The sequence below is a fragment of the Lepidochelys olivacea genome (assembly GCF_965140295.1).
Source record: "Lepidochelys olivacea isolate rLepOli2 genome assembly, chromosome: 12".
Classification (NCBI taxonomy): domain Eukaryota; kingdom Metazoa; phylum Chordata; order Testudines; family Cheloniidae; genus Lepidochelys; species Lepidochelys olivacea.
Genome location: NC_140422.1, coordinates 3131513 through 3150330, shown reverse-complemented (window position 1 = coordinate 3150330; position 18818 = coordinate 3131513). Strand labels below are relative to the sequence as shown.

The window sequence follows — 18818 nt, the reverse complement described above, 5'->3', positions numbered from 1 at the left end:
ATGCAGGATCGGCCCCCAACACAGGTCCTGCTCAGTTTGTTTTCTCCTTCTCTGTTAATCCTGCAAGTGTGAAAATGGGACGCACTCAGCTGTGCAGCTAATCCCTTGCCCTGGGGCAGGTCAAGGGTCGGACCCCAGGGACCCTCTGGTCTGGGTGTTCTGGGACCCAAAGCATGGGTCAGCACACGAGGGACTGAGGGCAGCTGCCCCCTGACAGCTGGTCAGTGACTTGTACAATGGAGGCTGGTTTGGTTTCTAGTTGGACAAGTGTCCCCATCTCTTTGAAGGTACTGCATGGGCCACCAAGACTGAAGTTCTGCAGCCCTTCTCGCAGGGGTTCCCTTGGTGCCAGGGTGAGGGGCTCGCTGGGGAGAGCTGTGCAGAGCGGCCACAGTCTGTGCTCACTCAGTAAGCAGCTGCTTTGCAGACTTGCAGATAATTTGTATTTAACCATATGGGGCACTGCACCCTGCCTCGAGCAGTGGTGGGACACGGAGCTGCCCAGAACTTGGCAGCAGCAGCTGCGTGGGACCTGGAGCGTATCTAAGGTAGCTGGGCGCTGGGCAAGCTGCGGGGTGCAACAGTGCTGAGGGTGCTTGGGTTGGGGGTGCGTTGCGAGGGTGTCTGCAGGATGTGGAGGTAGCTGGGTGGCTAGGGGTGCTGGTATGTCTAGGGGCTGCTGGGTGCTAGGGCAGATGGGGGCTGGCAGGAAGGTTCCTGGGAGGCAGATGGGTGTTGTCTGGTGGATGGGTGTTGCTATGGTTGGGTGCTATCTGGGGGATGGATGCTGGCTGGGGGGTGCTACCTGGGGTGGGGGTGGGGGTGCTGGTGCAGCACGGTAAAGGGTGGATGCTGTCTGGGGAGTGCTGAGGGGCCTAGTGATCTCTCTCCAGAGCTGGGGGGGACAGCCCCCTTGCCTGTCCCTGCCAGGTCAGCACAGAGAAGAGACACGCAGGCCACACCGCCGCCCCCTGGCAGCAGGAGAAGCCACCACAGACCCTGCCTCCTTCCCAGCGTGGTGCGCGAGGATCCAGCCAAGCCGCAGGGATGGTGGCGGACTGCGAGGCGCGCGAGTCGGGCTGCGGGAGCTGCGAGCTGGCGCCTTCCATGAGCACTGGCTGCACACCGCCCGCGTCAGAAAAATCCGGCCAAGGCTGCGCGTGGCCCTGGGAACAGGCAGAAGGAACGGCATGGCAAGGGTTAACCAGGACAGCATCCCCGACTCAGGTCGGAGGGGATTCAGCCTCCAGGTCCCCTCAGCCCCTCTGACAAACCCTCCGGCAGGGCTGCTAACCAGGACAGGCGATGGGCACACCGCTACAAGCTGGGCCGAGACTCAGCAAGCTCAGCCCGCCCTGGCTCCCACGGAGCCGACAACGGAGCCGAGGCCAGATCCTCAGCTGCTGCATAGGAAGGTTACCGGAGCTTCCCTGACTCACACCAGCCAAGGGCCCTGCTCAACCGAGTCCGGTCACTCTAGGGACGAGCGAAGCCTGAACTGCCTGATCAAGGACGGCACTCACCCAGCCCCACGACTCTCCACTGCTCACAACGCCCTGCCTGCGAGCAGCCTGAGCACAAAGCCAGGCTTGTGCCCTGTCTTTTGGCCAGGTTGGATATTTCCCCCCGTGCCTCTGAGGAGAACACGGATCTGTTCCTTTGCACCCTCCTTTGTGCATCACCCCCCGCACCAGCACCGCTGTGGGCAGAACGTTTCACTTCGGAGGCTTGGAATTTCCCAGCGAGTGTTCTGAGGTTCGGGGCCTTTTTTAGGATCAGGACGACGATTGCTCTGCCCCAGATTCCTCACAGCTTCGAGGCAGGTCAGACGCTGAGCCCAAGCTGCATGTCAGCATTCACCCTACAGAGCACGTCCCCCCAGAACGGGAGAACGTACAGCGAAGCCCCTCCCCCATGCTCGCCTGGCTGGGGCTGCAGCGAAGATGCGAATGATGCAGAGACTGACAACGCATGCCAGAGAGCCTGCAAAAGACATTGCTCCTGAATACAAGCCATGAGCGTGGGACATTGCATGTACAGGGGATTTGGGATCTTCTTGTTACTAAGGGAACAGGCCTCAAGGTTTGCTACAAACAATCCGCTCTGCTGTGTTTTCCCATTCCCCTTCCTGCTAGCCCCCGAAGCTGCTTTCTCCACTAAGAAGTGTCATCATTCAATCTTCCACTAAAGGGAACTCCAACCACTATGGGCTAGACCCTGTCGCACTTGTGGGGTGGTGCAAAGTGACCTTAACGCTGCCCTACAGAGCAGGCGAGGATTCCCTGGTATGTGGAGACTCATCGCTGGCATAGCTGACCAGCCCCTCCTGGGCAAATCCCATCCCATGAAGGAGGCATGTTGGGGGCAGGGCCAGCGTTCACAGCACTCTGGTGCACCTCACCAGTGGAAGTTAGAGCAGCCCACAGGTGGTTCTGACTTGCCTGGAGCGGGGCGAGGGGGTGGCACAGTTTAGCCGCACAGCCATCCCCAGGATTGGGGGAGACCTACAGGCAGCTTAGAGCCACCATCGTGGCCAATGGCCTGTCAGCAATGCCAAGCCAGGGCAAGGCCCCACGTGAACGTGTGAAGGCCCATGGAAGAAAGCCGAATGGCCCAGCACTTGAGGTTCCAGGGGTGCATGAGGCTGCTGGATAGACAAGCACTAAAGGGCGAATTTAACGGCACCGTGCGTGAGAGGAATCCCAGGAAGGGAGTGCGCTACAGAGAGTGGCAAGAGGGGCAGGGATGCTGGGGGAGGGGATGGTGTCAATAAACAGGCATGGAATTAAGCAAGACTTTGGCTTACTGCAGCAGTCAGGTTTGGAGCCATTCCAGCACTCTCTGTGGGGCTGAGGTGGGGAATGGTCACTGGGTCCCTCAAGGGTTTACTTGCAGAATGCATGGCTGGGCTTTGCCTCCTCTGGCCCTAGACCAGAAGCTTTAAAATACAACATTTACCTCTTTAACCAGCACAGAGCTCCAAAGGACAGACGAGCCATCACAGCCGAGCTCCCGCTGGGCCCTCTCCCAAAGCTTGGCCCGAACCTCTCTGCAGGTTCTCAACTGGCTTATTTCCTCAGCTTTCCATTCCCCCCTGCTGCTTGTGCAAGGGGGAGGGAGTAAAGTGAGGAGCAGTGGGACAAGATTAAGCCAAGGACAATTGCAGATGTACAGCTATGACAGTCTGTGCGGGTCTGGCCCCAAATGCCCCACCGGGGGATCTAGCCCACGCAGCCAGGTCTCCAAAAGGAAGTGGTGGGAACGCCATCATGTGGGGCATTTCAGAGAGGGCTGGGGGAATAGGAGGTTGTGGGGCTGTACAAACCCTTGGCCAGGGCAGGGCTGCTCCCTGCAGGAGATCTCCTCATGCTCTCCCCAACTGAGCTGCACCTCCCAAATGATGGGGCTCCCATCCTTGTCTCGCCCCGTGGAGCTGCCAGGCCTCAGGTACACACCATGGTGAGCAGGTCCCCCTGCTTAGCCTGTGCTCAGCTGAGCTGGACACATTGCCTTCTTTTAATCCCTTAACCCCTTTTATAGGCCTTTCCCATTGCCCACACCCACCACACTGCCAGACAGGCTGTTCCTGGGGCATGGCTGACCTGGTTAGACGCAGCAAGGACCTGAGTGGTAGCCCTAGGGAGTGTGAAGACATTCAGAGAAGCAGCCTAGTTTGGGGGTGTAGTGGGGCAGCTGCCCCACTCCAAGTTAAAAGGGATTAAGAGCAGCTGAGGGAGACTGGTGAGGTAGTTGGCCCCAGGTGAGGCTGGCTTAATCAGGCCACAGCTGGCCTGGATAAAAGGGCTGGGGGCCACGAGACAGAGGAGTCTCACTCTAGCCTTGGAGTGGGAAGGGCCTGGCTGCCTGGGAGTCAGGTACCTGGAGAAGGGCAAGGGCAAGGGCAAGGGCGGCTGCGGAGCTCCAGCCTGGTAAACCCCCAGGCTGCATGTCTTGAAGGCCTGCAGAGGTACTGGGGCTGTAGAGGGGCAGCCCGGGGACAGACAAAGGCAACAGGTCCTACCCCCTTGCCAGTGATGTGTGGCCATTGCAGTCTGCCCCAGGGAGAGGGGACTAGATGACTGTCAATCACCACTGAAGCAAGGTGGGCTTAGAGGGTTGTGGGTTTCCCTGGGAGGGGAGACCCAGAGAGTGGGGATACTGCTGGGGCAGAACCCCAAGGTAAAGGGGCACCAGGTCTACGAGGGACACTGGGCCTGAGGCAGGCAAGGCACTGGCCAGAAGGCGACGCTCCGGAGCTGAAAAAGAGCTAATTTCCAGGATGACCAGCAGGAGGTGCTGCACCAGTGAGTTGTTGCTTTGCTACAGGGGGGCTCTTTCACAGACCTGCTGAGCCTCACCCACTGCTTCCCCACCAGCATGGCCCAGGGAATCGGGGACTAGGGAGTGGAGTCAGGGGGGCTGGGTTAATTTGCAGTGCTGCCACTGACTTACTGTGGGCCTTTCATGGCCTCCCTGTGCCATGACTCAGTTTCCCCATCTCCAGTAGAGGGATAATGCCATTTACCAACCAACATAAAACGCTGTGAGATTAGTAGCTGGAACAAGATTGGTGGAGGCAGTGTGGGCTGGTGGACCGGGCACTGGATTGGAGTTCGGGAGAGATGCGCTCTGTTCCTGGTTTGGCTTGTGACTATGGGCAAGTCCCTTGCATCTCTGCTTCCCCTGCTGCCCCTCATCTCTCTCTCTGAGGCAGGGCCTAGCTCTCACTATGTGTTTGTACAGCCCCTTGCACAGAGGGGTTCTGATTTGGGCTGGAGATTCTAGGAGCTAGTGTCAGACAAACAATCACTGAGAGCAAAATACAGGAAGCCCAGGTCAGGAACCGGAGATGGACCCTGCCGGGGTGAAGCAGTAACAGCACTTGTCAAGAATATTCACATCCATGGGAATGGAGGGGCTGGTACAGGAAGGGACGTGTTATTAGCAAGAAGGAAGAATGGAGACAGAGGGGCCTGGAGGAACCTGGGTAAGTCCTGAATAATGCAATTTAATGTGGGGAAAATGCACGCAAGGTGAAGCCTGGGGAGGAAAGAAGGGTTGCAAGAGTGAGCAGGAATAGAGCTGGAGCAGTGTGGCGGGGAACTTGTAAACCACTGCGCAGGGCCGCGGCCATGTGTGCTTTCCTTCCTGCTGCCAGGCACCATCTAGGGCTGAAGGAGTGAGCCAAGGGGAGAAGTTTGTTCCCACTAGAAAACGGAGCAATCTGGAGGGGAGCTGACAGATCCAGAGGAGCCAAACCAAGGTGTAAAGCAAGCTGGGTCACATGGGGCTCAGAGCCACAAAGAGGTGGGGGATGGGAAAGGGAACAGAGCTGGACATGGCCACAAACACTGAAGTGTGTCTCTCCTGGACCATGGGTGGAGGTGGAGCCAGGGCAATGGCCACAGGCTGGGGTTTACTCTTGGCCATGCACTTGACCTCAGGCACTCTCTCACGAAGGCTCCATCTCCATTCCCCCTCGCTGGCTTGGTGCCAGCACTATGCAGGCCCCCTTAGCTTAATAGTCTTCAAAGGAGTCATGCGCCTAGGGCGGTGATAACCTTCCAGCACGAGGCATACAACAGGCCTATCCCTGGAGGGGGTGTCTACACTGCATTGCAAACCCCGTCTGTGGGACCTGCTCTTGCAGCTTCAGTGTTTCCTTGCATTGCAAACAGGGGTTTACAGTCACTGGACCTGGATCTCCCAGTCCTGCTAACATGTCTGTACTAACATGTCAGACAGGGCTTGGCCCCAGGTCACAGGGGGCCTCAGATCCCCCCTTGGATGGGTTCCGGGACCTGGTTCCTGAGTGTGTGCTGACCTGAGTCTGACAGATTTGTGGGAGGCTTGAGCCGAGGTTTACAAGGCAGTAAAGACAAACCCTGGGCTGTTCCGAGACACCCTTCCCACCCTCCAAAGCTAAGAGCACAAAGGAGGAAGATAGGGGAACTGTGCAGAAGACAAGGGCTGTGGCTCGCGGGGAACTCAGGACCCCCTGGCAAGTGCAGCAATCTAAGCAGAATCTGACACATGGCTTCACATTAGCCTGGCTCCAGGCTGGCTGAAAGCATGTGTGTGACCACTCCAGGCCCTCAAGCACTGTGGTCCAATCCAACTGCACATGGAGATGACTACATCCCGAATGGCAGCAGCCGAGAGCAATCATAATGAGTGTTCACCACTGGTGACCAATCAGATCACACATGCAAATCTCAGCTTCCTGATTGGCCCATCAGAGGTGAATAATAGTGTTTTGCAGCCCCATTGGCTTCATCTCCTGCTCAGGATATTAATTTAAAACAAAGATTCTTCCTCCTGAGACAGTCATGGCCATAACGGAGCGACTTCCAACAGACCCCAATCCAAATGTCTGTAACCATACTAATGCGGACGCTGGCTTCGTGTTTTGATGGACATCGAGCTTCCGCGGAAGCAGTCCCTAACCTCTGTTTTGCTTGGGTCAATATTTGCCTCCCAGGGCCAATGAACCTCCATGTTAAACGCCACAGAAGTCAATAGCCACATACTAAGCAGAAATGGCCTGGCTCGGCGAATCAGAGCCAGGGAAAGTTGGATATTCACTGACTTTCATCCAGCTGTCCCAGCTTGAATCCGTTCTTGGTGACTTGCACTGTGATTGTTGGCAGCTAGCTAATCAGAGTGCTGAGATTTGCATCTCAGATGGTTGTTAATTGGAATGCCGTTAGCAATTGTATAATATGCAAGTCCCAGTGCACTTGCTATTAAGTGCACTAATTGCAGTATCTGTGTAGTATGCAAATCCTGGCGCTCTTGCCTTCACCCATATGCCCACAACAAACATGGCCACTGCAATGCCTCATCCCATCCAGCTGACAGCGAGAGAACATCTCATTTGAAATGACGGGTCTCCAGAAAAATGTAATCCTGGAGACCTTCTGAGATGCAATAACACGAGCAAGGTCTCCTGGGCACATCCTGTGTACAGGGGTTCGTGTAGCCCCAGTTCAGCTAGCGTGCTGTAAACAGGAAGCTCCCTGCACTTATCACTCGCTTGGTACAGCTCTCTGGCTTCAGACCTGCCCTCCTATCATGAGGACGGCAGCCGAACACTTCACGGTGAGAGGGGCGGTGCTCAGAAGGGGACAGCTTGTTTTAAAACTCTCCCCCCGCATGGAGCAATAATACCTGCAGCCTCCATGCAAAAGCCAGGGACGTGGCATCAATTTTGCATAGCAGGCCTACCGGAGATGTTGACATGGGGTTGATGATACACGAACCATCAGCAGGATCCAGTGGAGAGGGTATTGGAGTGGCCTGTGAAGACCTGGGTTCTATTCCAGGCAAGTCAGGTCACCGCTCGGTACCTCAGTTTCCCTCCCCGGCCTTTGACTGTCCATTTAGCTAACACGAGACAGACCCTGCCCCAAAGAGCCTGCAGCACCTAGCGCAACACAGCCTTGGTCTCAGTGGGAGCCTCTAGTAGCGATTAGAACAGCAACCCTAACAAGAGCCGGGACCTCTCTGAGCTGGGTACGAAACCTATGTGCTTCCCCCCGAGGGCTTAGAGTGGGAAGGCCCAGAGGAGATCCCAACTCTCACGGTCTGTGCCCCTGCGTGTGTCTGCTCCAAAGGCTGGCTGGGAACTCGCCTGCAGGAGCGGTGGGCTGAGGAGCGGTAGCAGAGCTGCACTGGCTTTGGGATACGCAGACAGGGAGGGGATTTTCCATGGTCTCACATGCAGCCTGCGTGTCCCATAGCTAAATATATCCCTCCGGGCGGCGTGGGGGATGCAGAGGATATTTAGGGGTGTGCACATGCAGCTGGAAAGCTGACTTACCCCTCAGGCAAGGTAGAAACAACAGCAGTGCCAGCATGGGGTAACGCAGCCTTTATCCTCCAGTGCCATCTCCACAGCCCCTCATGCCACAGGGTCGGGGAAGGCACTTTACACACGTGCTAAGCAAGAGACGCCAAGTCGGGTCGTGAGATCGGTCTGGCTTTCTCTGGGTGGAGCCGATACCACTGCTGGGTGTGGCAGGGATGCTACCATGTGGTCTCTATGGCGCGTGTACGTACAGAGCATCCATACTGGACCGGAGGGGTGCATATGTGTTTGTGCTTTTGCACACACAAAGCACCAGATGTGCATGTGCGAATACCCACAGTGGGCAGTCTTTGCATTCTGTTTGCCTCCCAGGTGTGGGAAAGTCTGGCACAGTGCGTACATGTCTGTTCACAAGCCATAAGAACCTGCCTCCTGAAAGCAACCGGCCAGTCACAGCCTTTGGTCAGCCAAAGACTCCAAGGAGCAGCTGACTTGCAGAACTACAGGAATTAGATCTGGAAAACAGCCATTAAATCAGGGTGTCTGTTCCCTTTGAGCCAATGCACTGCTGTCCCTAGCATCCAGTGCTCTGCCCGGTCTGGCTTGAAGTGACTCGGGCAACGAGTCTTCCACCACTCCCCTGACAGACGGTCGCATGCTCTGCTAGACAGTAGGGGCTTTGTTGGGCAAAGCTCCTCAAACATTGTTTCCAGACCTTCAGCCAGTTTTCCTGTGCTCCACCTCATCCCAGGGTCCTGAGTGACATCCCTTGGTCCAGCCCAGTCAAGTCCTCTTGTTCCTTGGGGAGAACAGCAGCCAGGTAGCCGCATGGATATGCCTTTAATCCAGATACACTTGCGTAGTTCTTCTAATCACCTTCCCCAGCTCTGGGGTGCTCTGAGCTCCTTCTAGTCAGTCCACACCTAGGAGCGCCCCCCTGCACCTGAGGTCCAGGGCTGGGCCAGTCCACAGAAGAGAGAGACTCTCTGTTCAAGCTCTGTGCCAAGCTCACCATGTGCCACAGAAATCCCTGCCCAGGAAATGTTATTTCAAGCCTCTGAGAGCATGATGCCAGCCCCACCCCGGCAGGTACACCCCTGTGCCACCCCAAATGAGCAGGGGGCAGCAGCCCTCGAGTCGAGAGAATTACCCCCCAGAGAGGGGATTCACCACAGCTGGACCTTGGCCACCCCGGGCCCTGCAGCCAAACTATGTGGCACGCCTCCCCACAGGGAACGGCCCCCATGCATCCCCACCACGGGCACCGGGTTAGTGCCCAGAGGGGGAGCAGGTGCCCACAGGAGGGCGGGATGGGGGGCAGGGCCCAGGGGAGCTGGCAGCGGCTGCTGTTCCGGGGGACACTGAGCATTCTGCCTGGGACTGCACACAAAGCGAGGCCGTGGCGCAAGGCAGGGCCCTGGGGGCCACGTGGATCCCGGACAGAGAGAGACAGAAGAGCAGCTGAATTCCTCCCCATGGCAGTGCTGCTGCTGACCTGTGAGTGCCCTGGGTGCCCTGGGGGGGAGGGGAGAGGAGGGGCACCTGCAGTTTGATTTAATTGGGGATGGGTCCTGCTTTTGAGCAGGGGGTTGGACTAGATACCTCCTGAGGTCCCTTCCAGCCCTGATATTCTGTGATCCTATGCTGTGCCAACACCCCCCCCCCCACACACACACACACAGATCCCTCGCTCTCTATCCCTCCCCCCAGGGCCTGTCATCCGCCCCGCCCTGGGCTACCAGCCGCAGCCCCATGCGATCCCTGCTCTTTGGCTGGCACCGTCCCCCGCTCGGGCGCCCAGGCGAAGGGGTGGCCAGACCCTGCTGGAAGATGGCTGCTTCTCCCAGACATGGGCACGCTGGGCCCTGGGCATGCTGGGCCATGCTCCCACAGGTGGTGGGACAGGGTGAGGAGGCCGGGCCAGCGCTGGAGGAGCGGGTGGCAGCCGCAACTCATGGGTTGTGACAGCGTGAAGCCCAGCAGAGCCCAGCAGCTGGGCTGCCAAGATCTAGGCTGCTGGGAGCTGGAGGCCCCACAGCAGAGCTCCCTCTCTACAGTGCTCTCCCCACGCCCTGCCCGGCTTCAGACCTCCCCTGGGCCTCTCTCCCTGGCCACTGTGCTCCATCAGGGCCTCCCTCTGCCCGCCCGGAGTCCCAGCACAGCCAGGGCTCACTGGAGGCTGGGGGGCTCTGAGCCCTGTAGGTCTCTCTTGCTGGGCTCTCCCTGGCTGGCGAGCTGCCTTTCAGGCCCCAACAGTTCACTGGGAAGCCAGGTCATTTCCCCACAGAGGACACTGGCTCTTGAGGGGCCAGACTCTGCCACGGTGCAAGCAGGCCACAGAGCGTAATGGAGGGGCACCAGCTTTGGCACAGCGTCTCCCTGGCAGGCGAGCTGCCTTTCTCCCTGCCCTGGCCTCCGGGGGCTCTCGGAGCCCAAGACAGGCGGGAGAGAGAGACGGGCGAGAGTCCCTCTGCACAGGAATGATGCATTCCCTGCTCCATTGCCTCAAATCCCCTTGGGAAGGTGGCTCCTTCCAGCTATTCACCACCAGCCACCTTTCTGGCACTAGCCTGGACGAGAACTCCAGGGGCATCTCCCTTCATGGACTGCACAGGAGCCATTCTAGCTAGAAATGCCCAGGGGCCCTGGTGATGGAGGAGAGCTGGCCTGGCTGGCTCCAGGGGTCCCACCTCACTTCCCTGCACTTGTAGGCTCCATCTACCTTTGGAAAGCCTTCCCTCTGCTCTCCTGGAGCGTATAGCTCCTGGGTGCAGGTACCGTGCTGGCCTGCCCTGGCTCCGGGGCCTGGCTAGTCTGTTCTGCAAGGAGAGGTGTGAACAGCTCCCAGGGTTCCATGTTCATTGCCTCTGGCTGCCTGCAGCTCAGACCATACCGAAGAAGCTGGCTCTCCCAGTGACCAGCCCTGCCAGCTCACCTTGGGACTTTTCCTGCTCACCCAGGAGCACCTGCAGACCTGTTATCCCCTCTGGGCCAGCCAGGCCAGCTCAGGGCTGTGCAGATGGGTACCCAGGTATAACCGAACAACACTCAGCAGACAGCTCTGGTGCTGCTGCAGTCCAGCCTGGAACCCAGGTCCCCGCCCGCTGCGGAGTTGGCTGGAGTCACACACTGGCACTCAGCAAAGCGATCCCCACTGCACGGGGCCCAGTGCAGAGACAGCCAGTGCTACGTGGCCGGTCTTCAGGGCAGAGCTGCACTTGCAGCATTGGAACAAGCCTGGTGCCCCTCACACCCACTCCACAACTGAGATCGAGCTTCCTATGGAGCATGGGCTGCTCCAACGCCCAGCCCCATGGCCTGCATGGGGAAGGGCCCAGTGGAGTGGGAGGGAGAAGCAGACAGTGGCTGGCCCAACGTAGATCTTAGCCTACTAGGTAGGTACAGAAGAGACCAGCCTTATGGGTCTAAACCCAGAGCTCTTCCACAGTGAACTGACCGAGGGGTGCAGCCAATTCCTGGTCCCTGCCAGGCAGCTGAGCCCGCCTGTGGCATTGCAATTCATCCATCCCCTGCTGGAGAGCAGGGAGCCCAGTGGGGCTATGAGGCCCGGAGGCAGACAAAATACACCCGGGTTAGGGATTGCCAGGGGAAAGAGAGATGGACTCTCAAGGCCAGGGAGCATCTCAAAAGCTGGCAGGGAGGCTGCACAGGAACCAGCAGGCTCCAGCTCCCCAGCTGGCACCTCTCTCTCTCTCTCTCTCTCTCTCAAGACCCCAGAATCCCTCCAGCAGCTAGAAGCAGCCCTGGGGAGACACCAAGGATGACTTGTCAGGTCTCTCCAGATCCAGCAGCACTTGGTAACAAGGTGCCTCTGAACCAATAACTGCATCTGTCCAGGCGGCCCAGAACTCTGCACAGCAGGGGACAGAGAGACAGGCATGTGGGGCAGGGGGCCAAGGTGGCAGTCGGCCAGCCGTACCGCTCACCAGGCTAGCGGGACAGAGGAGCCCTGACAGCGCCTGGGTGGGGGTGGAGGGTGTGCGAGAAGGAAGAGAGGACACAGTCCATGCCTGCAGAACCTCTGTCCCATAAATGCAGTGGGAAAACATGCCAGCCACTTGCTTAGCCCAGCCACCCCCTGCCCACAGGAGCCCCATAGCAAAGCAAGCAGGGGAAAGGGATGGAGACAACCAGTGTGGTGCAGTGAGTGCCGTGCCCCTTCCTCAGTCAGCTAGTTGTGGCCACTGAGGCAGGAGACTACACTAGCTGGACTGTGTTCTGAGCCAGGCTAGCCATTCTGCCTGCCTAGGTTTGAAAGTGGCTGGATCCCAGGCTGGCCTGCCCTGGGGGGCAGCGGCTGGGCATGGGAATGGTTGAGTGGTTGAGACCCAGCCAGTCCCTCAGTGCTTGAGAATTTTATAGGCAGACGTGACTGTCTGGCTTCTAAAAGCCCCCTGTTCTCAGTGTGGGAATTAACCATCACTTGGTTAACATCCCCCTTCACCACCACTCCTGGCCAGGTGACGGTGCCCTGGCCCGGGCCTCTCTGTGCCCAGCACAAGCCATGGGAGCAGGCGTGGGGGGCTGCAGCCCTCAGCATTGCAGGCCTGAGTGGGGCTCTCCCAGCTAGCTGCTCTCTGGTGCCGATCCCTTCAGCCTCCGGCGCCCTGCACCCCCAGGGCAGGGAAACTCCAGCCAGTCCTGAAGCAGTTAATCCCCTTCTCCGCCGGGCTTTATAGATTTATCCCCCCTGCCTTGGCAGTGACAGCGTTGGCTGGGCTCAGGGCGGCGGCGCGGCGGGAGGGGAGCCGCTCCTCCCAACACCCCAAGTGGATGATCCCCGAGCCACAATCAGCCGCCCCCTCGCAGGGAAATCAGAGCCAGGTCGGGCTGGAAGGCCCCGGAGAATCCACCAGGCCAGCCCCGGGCTGAGGCAGGACCAAGGAAACCCAGAAACGTTGCGCCTTGAGAAAATTCAGCCCATTCTGTCTTTTCACCCCCAACCGGCTCTAGACCCCGAGGTCACCTGCCCCCCGCGCTTTCCCCTGGCGCCCACGGCCCAACACGAGCGCCCAGGTGAGTGAGCGGCCGCAGCCCGCGGGAGGTCGGGGCGCTTCGAAGGGAGCCCGGCGGGCGGTGGAGTCGCCGCCGCCCCAGCGCGGAGCGGAGCGGGGCGCGGGGCGGCGCGGGGAGCGGGGCGCGGGGAGCGGAGCGGGGCGCAAGCCGCAGCCGGTTCCGCGCTGCCCTGTGGCCCTTTCTGCGAGCGGGCACAGCCCAGAGGGGCCGAGGGCGCCAGAGGGAAGAGCGCGCACGGCCCGCGGCTGCCGATTTGGTTTTTCGCTCCGTATCGTTCCCTGGGCTCCCAGCACCGCAGACCCACCCGCCTCCATCTTCTCCGCCGGGGAGCTCCGCGGCAGGGGGCTTGTCACGCTGCGTATTTTGACTGGGTGGGTGGGTCGGGGGGGGTCTTACCTTCATGTCGTTGACGATGGCTTGGAAAAGGCCCCCCAGGGCTCCGCACTCCTTCTCGACTGTCTCCATAGTCAGCAAACCCCGCGCGGCCGAGCCAGAGGGGAAGCCGAGAGCGATGTTGCAATCCGGGGGGGGGGGGGATCCACCAGGAAACGACCAGAAACCCGGGCAAATTTCAGCCGCGTTTCAGCTTCCAGCTCCTGCGCCTGGGCCCCCGTCTGCGACCAGAGCCGAACACAAAGCCCCGCGCCGCAGCCCCGCGAGCCCGGAGCGGAGCAGTCTCACGCCCCGTCCTTTTGTCAGGTTCGCTCCGGCGGCTTCGGGGCGCCCCCGGGGGCGGCTTCAGCAGCGCGCAGCGGCCGCTCGCCCCAGCGCCCACGCGAGCCCGCCTTCCACGGCCATGGCGGGGGGGGGCGTGCAAGGGATCCGCGCTCGCCCCGCAGGACCGTGCCCAGCCCCCGCCGCCAGCCCAGGCTGCCCGGAGCCGGCGCGCAGCGAGGCAAAATGGATCCGCTGCGCCCTGCGCTGCGCCGGGCTCGGCTCTGGGGGCAACGCGCCGCGCGCCGTAACCCGAGAGGCGCCGCTGTCACATGGCGCGGGGGAGGGGCCGGGGGGGGGGGGGATTAGAAGCGGGGGGAGATGCCCCTGGCCGGGGCTCCGGGCTCCCAGCGGGGCCGGGGCTCAGGGAGCCGCCGGGGTAACCCCCCCCGCGCACCCCCGGGGCGGCGAGGGCTGTGACCAGGCCATTTCATCGCACGGGCCTTCACTAGCTCGCCATTGCTGTTCCCGACGAGGCGCGGCGGCGGGGGCCCAGGTTATTCTTTAAACTTTAGATCAGGATGGGAGGGCGGAAGGGAAGCGCATTCGGGGTATTTTATTCCACGTCGAGCTGGAGCCAGGGGAGTGCCCCATGGTGGGGAGGCAGTCGGAGCTGCAGGGCCTGGGGGTGACTGAAGGATCAAGGACGTGTTCCCTAGCCCCAGAAAGGGGCTGATTGCACCGGGCCCCCGGCTCCTGGCCAAGAGCAGGGGATCTGCGAAGCCCTGTAGCGTCTTCTATTCAGCCACGTCTTGCGAGGCCGGGAGTGGGAAGCCTACAGCCGCAACCACTAGGTCAGGGACAGTCAAGTATCTTTTGTCAAGGTCCAAAGTTCCTGATCAAGTTTCAATCAAGGTCCAGACTCCAAAGAAAATAATAAAAACCAACAAGTAAATATGATTTCAGGGTCTATTCAAAAGTGCCTCGTGTCTGGCTTTGGCCTGCTGTCTGCCTCAGGACTACTCCTCCTCCACTCAGTCACAGAATCCTAGAATATCAGGGTTGGAAGGGACCTCAGGAGGTCATCTAGTCCAACCCCCTGCTCAAAGCAGGACCAAATCCCCAGCTAAATCATCCCAGCCAGGACGTTGTCAAGCCTGACCGTAAAAACCTCCAAGGAAGGAGATTCCACCACTTCCCTAGGTAACGCATTCCAGTGTTTCACCACCCTCCTAGTGAAATAGTGTTTCCTAATATCCAACCTAAACCTCCCCCGCTGCAACTTAAGACCATTACTCCTCGTTCTGTCATCTGCTACCATTGAGAACAGGCTAGAGCCATCCTCTTTGGAACCCCCCTTCAGGTAGTTGAAAGCAGCTATCAAATCCCCCCTCACTCTTCTCTTCTGAAGACTAAACAATCCCAGTTCCCTCAGCCTCTCCTCATAAGTCATGTGTTCCAGTCCCCTAATCATTTTCATTGCCTCCCACTGGACTCTCCAATTTGTCCACATCCTGTCATGGGGGGCCCAAAACTGGACACAATACTCCAGATGTGGCCTCACCAGTGCTGAATAGAGGGGAATAATCACTTCCCTTGATCTGCTAATGCTCCTACTAATGCAGCCCAAAATGCCCTTAGCCTTCTTGGCAACAAGGGCACACTGTTGACTCACCAAGAGGAAACAAGCCCGATTGTGCGACAGCTTGTACCAGTCACTGGGGCATTGTGTAGGCATGAAGATCCTCTGCTAATACACATGCCTGAGAACATGCAAGCCCAGGCCTCTAATCAACTGGAGAGGGGAAAGGGTTCCCATTGATGGTACCTATCAAACCAGAAACACTGACCACAGAGATTCCAGCCACCCACTGGTATCTACAGAGAGAGAGAGAGAGCAAATTCAGGACTGAAAGGTGGCATCTGTTTGTATTCTCCTCACTTGCCATAGGCCCAGATCCAAGTTTAGGGGTCAGCTCCCCGCCTGGCTCCCAGGTCTACAACAATCTGACCCAACAGACCAGAAGAGACCAACTCCCAAGCCTCAGGGAAATTCAAAGCCCAACATCACACTGGGCTGCTCCAACACCGGAGCAGATCATTGTCTCTTCTCCAAACTTGGGGGAAGTTTGGCTCAGGATCTATTGGCTGCAACTCTAATTCTAATTAAATGAAAAGCTGGGAGGTAATCAGCTAGTCCATCCACTCACAGAGATGCTATCTTCATTCTAGGCTTGGGGGAGGTAGATTTCCAAGCCCTAAGAATGAACCTCCTTGACATTTTCTCTCTGCTACATGTGGCCTTATCAATCTCTTTTCTCTTCTCCCCTCTTGGTTAGATTCCAGAGCAGGAATTAGGCCAGGACACCTGGCTCAACCTTCTCACTCCTCCAAAAAGTGTCCTGGGAGCAGCTGTGGTCAGCTATTCTAGGGAGAGATGGGAAAGTTCTTCAGCATCTGGCATTGCAAGGAACAATGGGGAGGTGCCAGGGCCGGATGAAGGTTACGAGGGGCCCAAGGCTAATGGGAGGGAAAGGTCTAAGTATGAATGACATATTGCAAAAAAATTTATGAAGTCATCAACCTACATACACATTTACATATTTATTTATGAAAAATTAACAAGTTTATTCTACTCTCACGACACTCATGTCTCCAAACAGATACTTCTGAGTAAGAGGTAGCCCGAGGGATGCTGCGCTGGCCTTCTCCTGAGCCTCCTTCCTCCTAGCTCGTGGAGATTGAACACTGCAATCTGTATGAGGACGAACACTGCAAGCTGCTCACCTCTTTCTGCCGTGTGCTTCTACCCTCAGCTCTCCACCTGGCACAGTGCAAAGCCAAGACCTGCAGGTGTTTCCCCCCAGGCTATGGCCTCTACACCACATACCCTGTCTCACTCTGACTGCACTCTGGGATGCATCCAGCTTTTATTATGTAAAAGGAAATCACTCAGGTGTAAAATCCACTGAAGTAGAGGGCATGTCTACACTTACCCCCTGAGCGATGCACCCAGCGCGATAGGCTTCTAGACGCAATAAATTAACCACCGAGCGCTCTCCCGTCGACTCTGGTACTCCACCGGAGCGAGAGGCGCAGGTGGAGTTGATGGGGGAGCAGCAGCAGTCGACTTACCACAGTGAAGACACCGTGGTGAGTAGCTCTAAGTACCTCAACTTCAGCTACGCTATTTTCATAGCTGAAGTTGTGTAATTAGACCCACTTAGCTCACCCCTACCTCCTGGCGTAGACCAGGCCGACTTAGCTCACCCCTACCTCCTGGCGTAGACCAGGCCGACTTAGCTCACCCCTACCTCCTGGTGTAGACCAGGGAAAGTTACATTGGGTGGCATTGTATTTTAGGCGGTCTTGCTCTGAAAGCTGCCTCCCAGTGTTGCACTAGCTGAGAACAATGAATTTTCACATTGAACCCAAATATTATTTGTGGGACCATACCCAGTTTGTGTAGTTAATCTCCAGTGATTCACCACATCAGGCCATTCTGTCACCAAGCTCTTCCACAATTAGAGGAATCGACTCATAGAATAGACTCATAGGACTGGAAGGGACCTCAAGAGATCATCTGGTCTGGTCCCCTGCACTCATGGCAGGACTAAGTATTCTACAACATGTGATCAGCAGCTCTGACATGAGGTTTTTTAAGCATGAGTTCTGTGTGCACCAGCTCCCTACGGTTTACATTTGTTTGTTTTAAGCTTTCTGTAAGAAAAAGGTAACAGCTAGAAGTGACACAGATCTTTAGATGGTTGCCCAGTCATAATATTTAGCACTTCTGTACTATGTTAGCTCTTCAAAATCACTGTACAAACATTAAAACAAACAATATAAAGCCTTTCAGCTTTTGAATGACTAGGAGGTGACAAAACAGAGCTATTCCCTGTTGTGTTCTCTGCCGCCAAGAAAAGGAAGACTTCACTGAAAATCAGCATCTTAAAAGAACAATTAAGGATCTTCCAAAAGAACAGTCCAGCCAAGGCTGCTGTAGTGAGACCCTTGTTACAGCAGGTCTGGTGTTTAAGGCTGGTGTAGAATGAAGGGAGAGCTTCCTGTTTCATTTGCATGTGTAAATCAAGCAGACCTTGCTTATTTTTCCCCCTTGAAGTGCTCAGAGGTTAGGGGAGGAAAGTGAATGAGATTTTGCTTATAGCAGGTGTGAGAAAGCAGAAGGGACCAAAATTTATTCTTGTGCAAAAATGTGTTCTCCCTGAAATCAATAAGGCTGCATAGGTATAACTGTCAGCAGGAATTGGCCTCTGTTCTCCTTCCCATCTCAAATCACACCCCACACTTACCCAATGTTTTCCACTTGGGAAAGAAGTTAGTTGGAGTTGGGGCAGAAAAATGAGGACTAACTTCAGGGTTATTTAGCTTTAAGTTTTTGGAATGAAACTCAAAAGAAATCAAATGTGAGGTACTTTTATGATGGATTGAACAGCTAGAGAACCAGCAAATGGACAGAACCTGCCTTTGGCCTAATCAGCCAGTCTTTCTATCATAGCCTGCTAAGAAGTGGATTTAAAATCCTTGCGGGAGAGGGGAAGGAGAAACCTACAACGTTACATCTGATGAAGTGAGCTGTAGCTCACAAAAGCTTATGCTTAAATAAATTGGTTAGTCTCTAAGGTGCCACAAGTCCTCCTTTTCTTTCTACAACATTGTGTGTTGAGCTTCCTCCAGTGCTTTTGCAACCCCTTAAAGGTACAAAGATGCGTTGGCCTGGGGAGCTAGGCTGAGCACAAGGAAAGAACATGGTTGCCCGTGCATCCCAGCACAGAAAAATACATCAAAGAAAGAAATGGCATTTCTTTGATTTTTAGTACAGTTCAATGCAGTATTGAACACAGCGCATCATACATCTGAAGCCCCTCGATGGAAGGTTCTGTAAAAGTTAAAGGACTGGGATCCAGAATGGGATGGTTTGTTTTTCCTACAGATCTGTGGGAATTTGTTCCTTATACATGGGAGGGGCAATCATTCTGGCTGAAACTGGATAGAGTGTGTGCAGGTTTTGTGCAAGCTTGCCACCCTACCGCTTTGGTACTGCCCCTTCCCCCTCCCTTGCCCTGTGTCACTCACCAGTGTCCACAAACGGGACTCAGCACACATAGATGATGATGATTGGCATTAGGACCCAGGGGACAGCACCCTGGAGCTGCCTACCAGCCTCAGCAGAGGAGAGGGACAGAGGGAGGATCTTCCCTCCCTGACAGCTAAGCAGAGCTCTGGAGAAATCGGGGGGGGGGGGGCAATGCCTGCTCAAACGACACCCACGGCTGGCACAGATTCTCGTGGTAAC

At 56.9% G+C, this 18818-nt stretch overlaps 1 protein-coding gene and 1 long non-coding RNA gene across 8 annotated transcripts in view; one reads left to right on the top strand and one right to left on the bottom strand.

The window, feature by feature from the left end:
* The window catches only part of MTSS2 (MTSS I-BAR domain containing 2), an 86930-nt gene extending 73147 nt beyond the window's left edge, over nt 1-13783 (bottom strand). For all 7 annotated transcript variants that reach the window (XM_084644163.1, XM_084644162.1, XM_084644164.1 and 4 more), the window contains exon 1: nt 13244-13783. In XM_084644163.1, coding sequence (XP_084500289.1) covers nt 13244-13312 — 69 coding nt within the window. In that variant the 5' untranslated portion in view covers nt 13313-13783. The remainder of the gene's footprint in view (nt 1-13243) is intronic.
* On the top strand, nt 12331-18154 carry LOC311528766. Its single transcript, XR_014713690.1, has 2 exons — nt 12331-12847; nt 16165-18154. It is a non-coding gene; the product is annotated as an uncharacterized lncRNA (long non-coding RNA).
* Nucleotides 18155-18818: the final 664 nt, after the last annotated feature.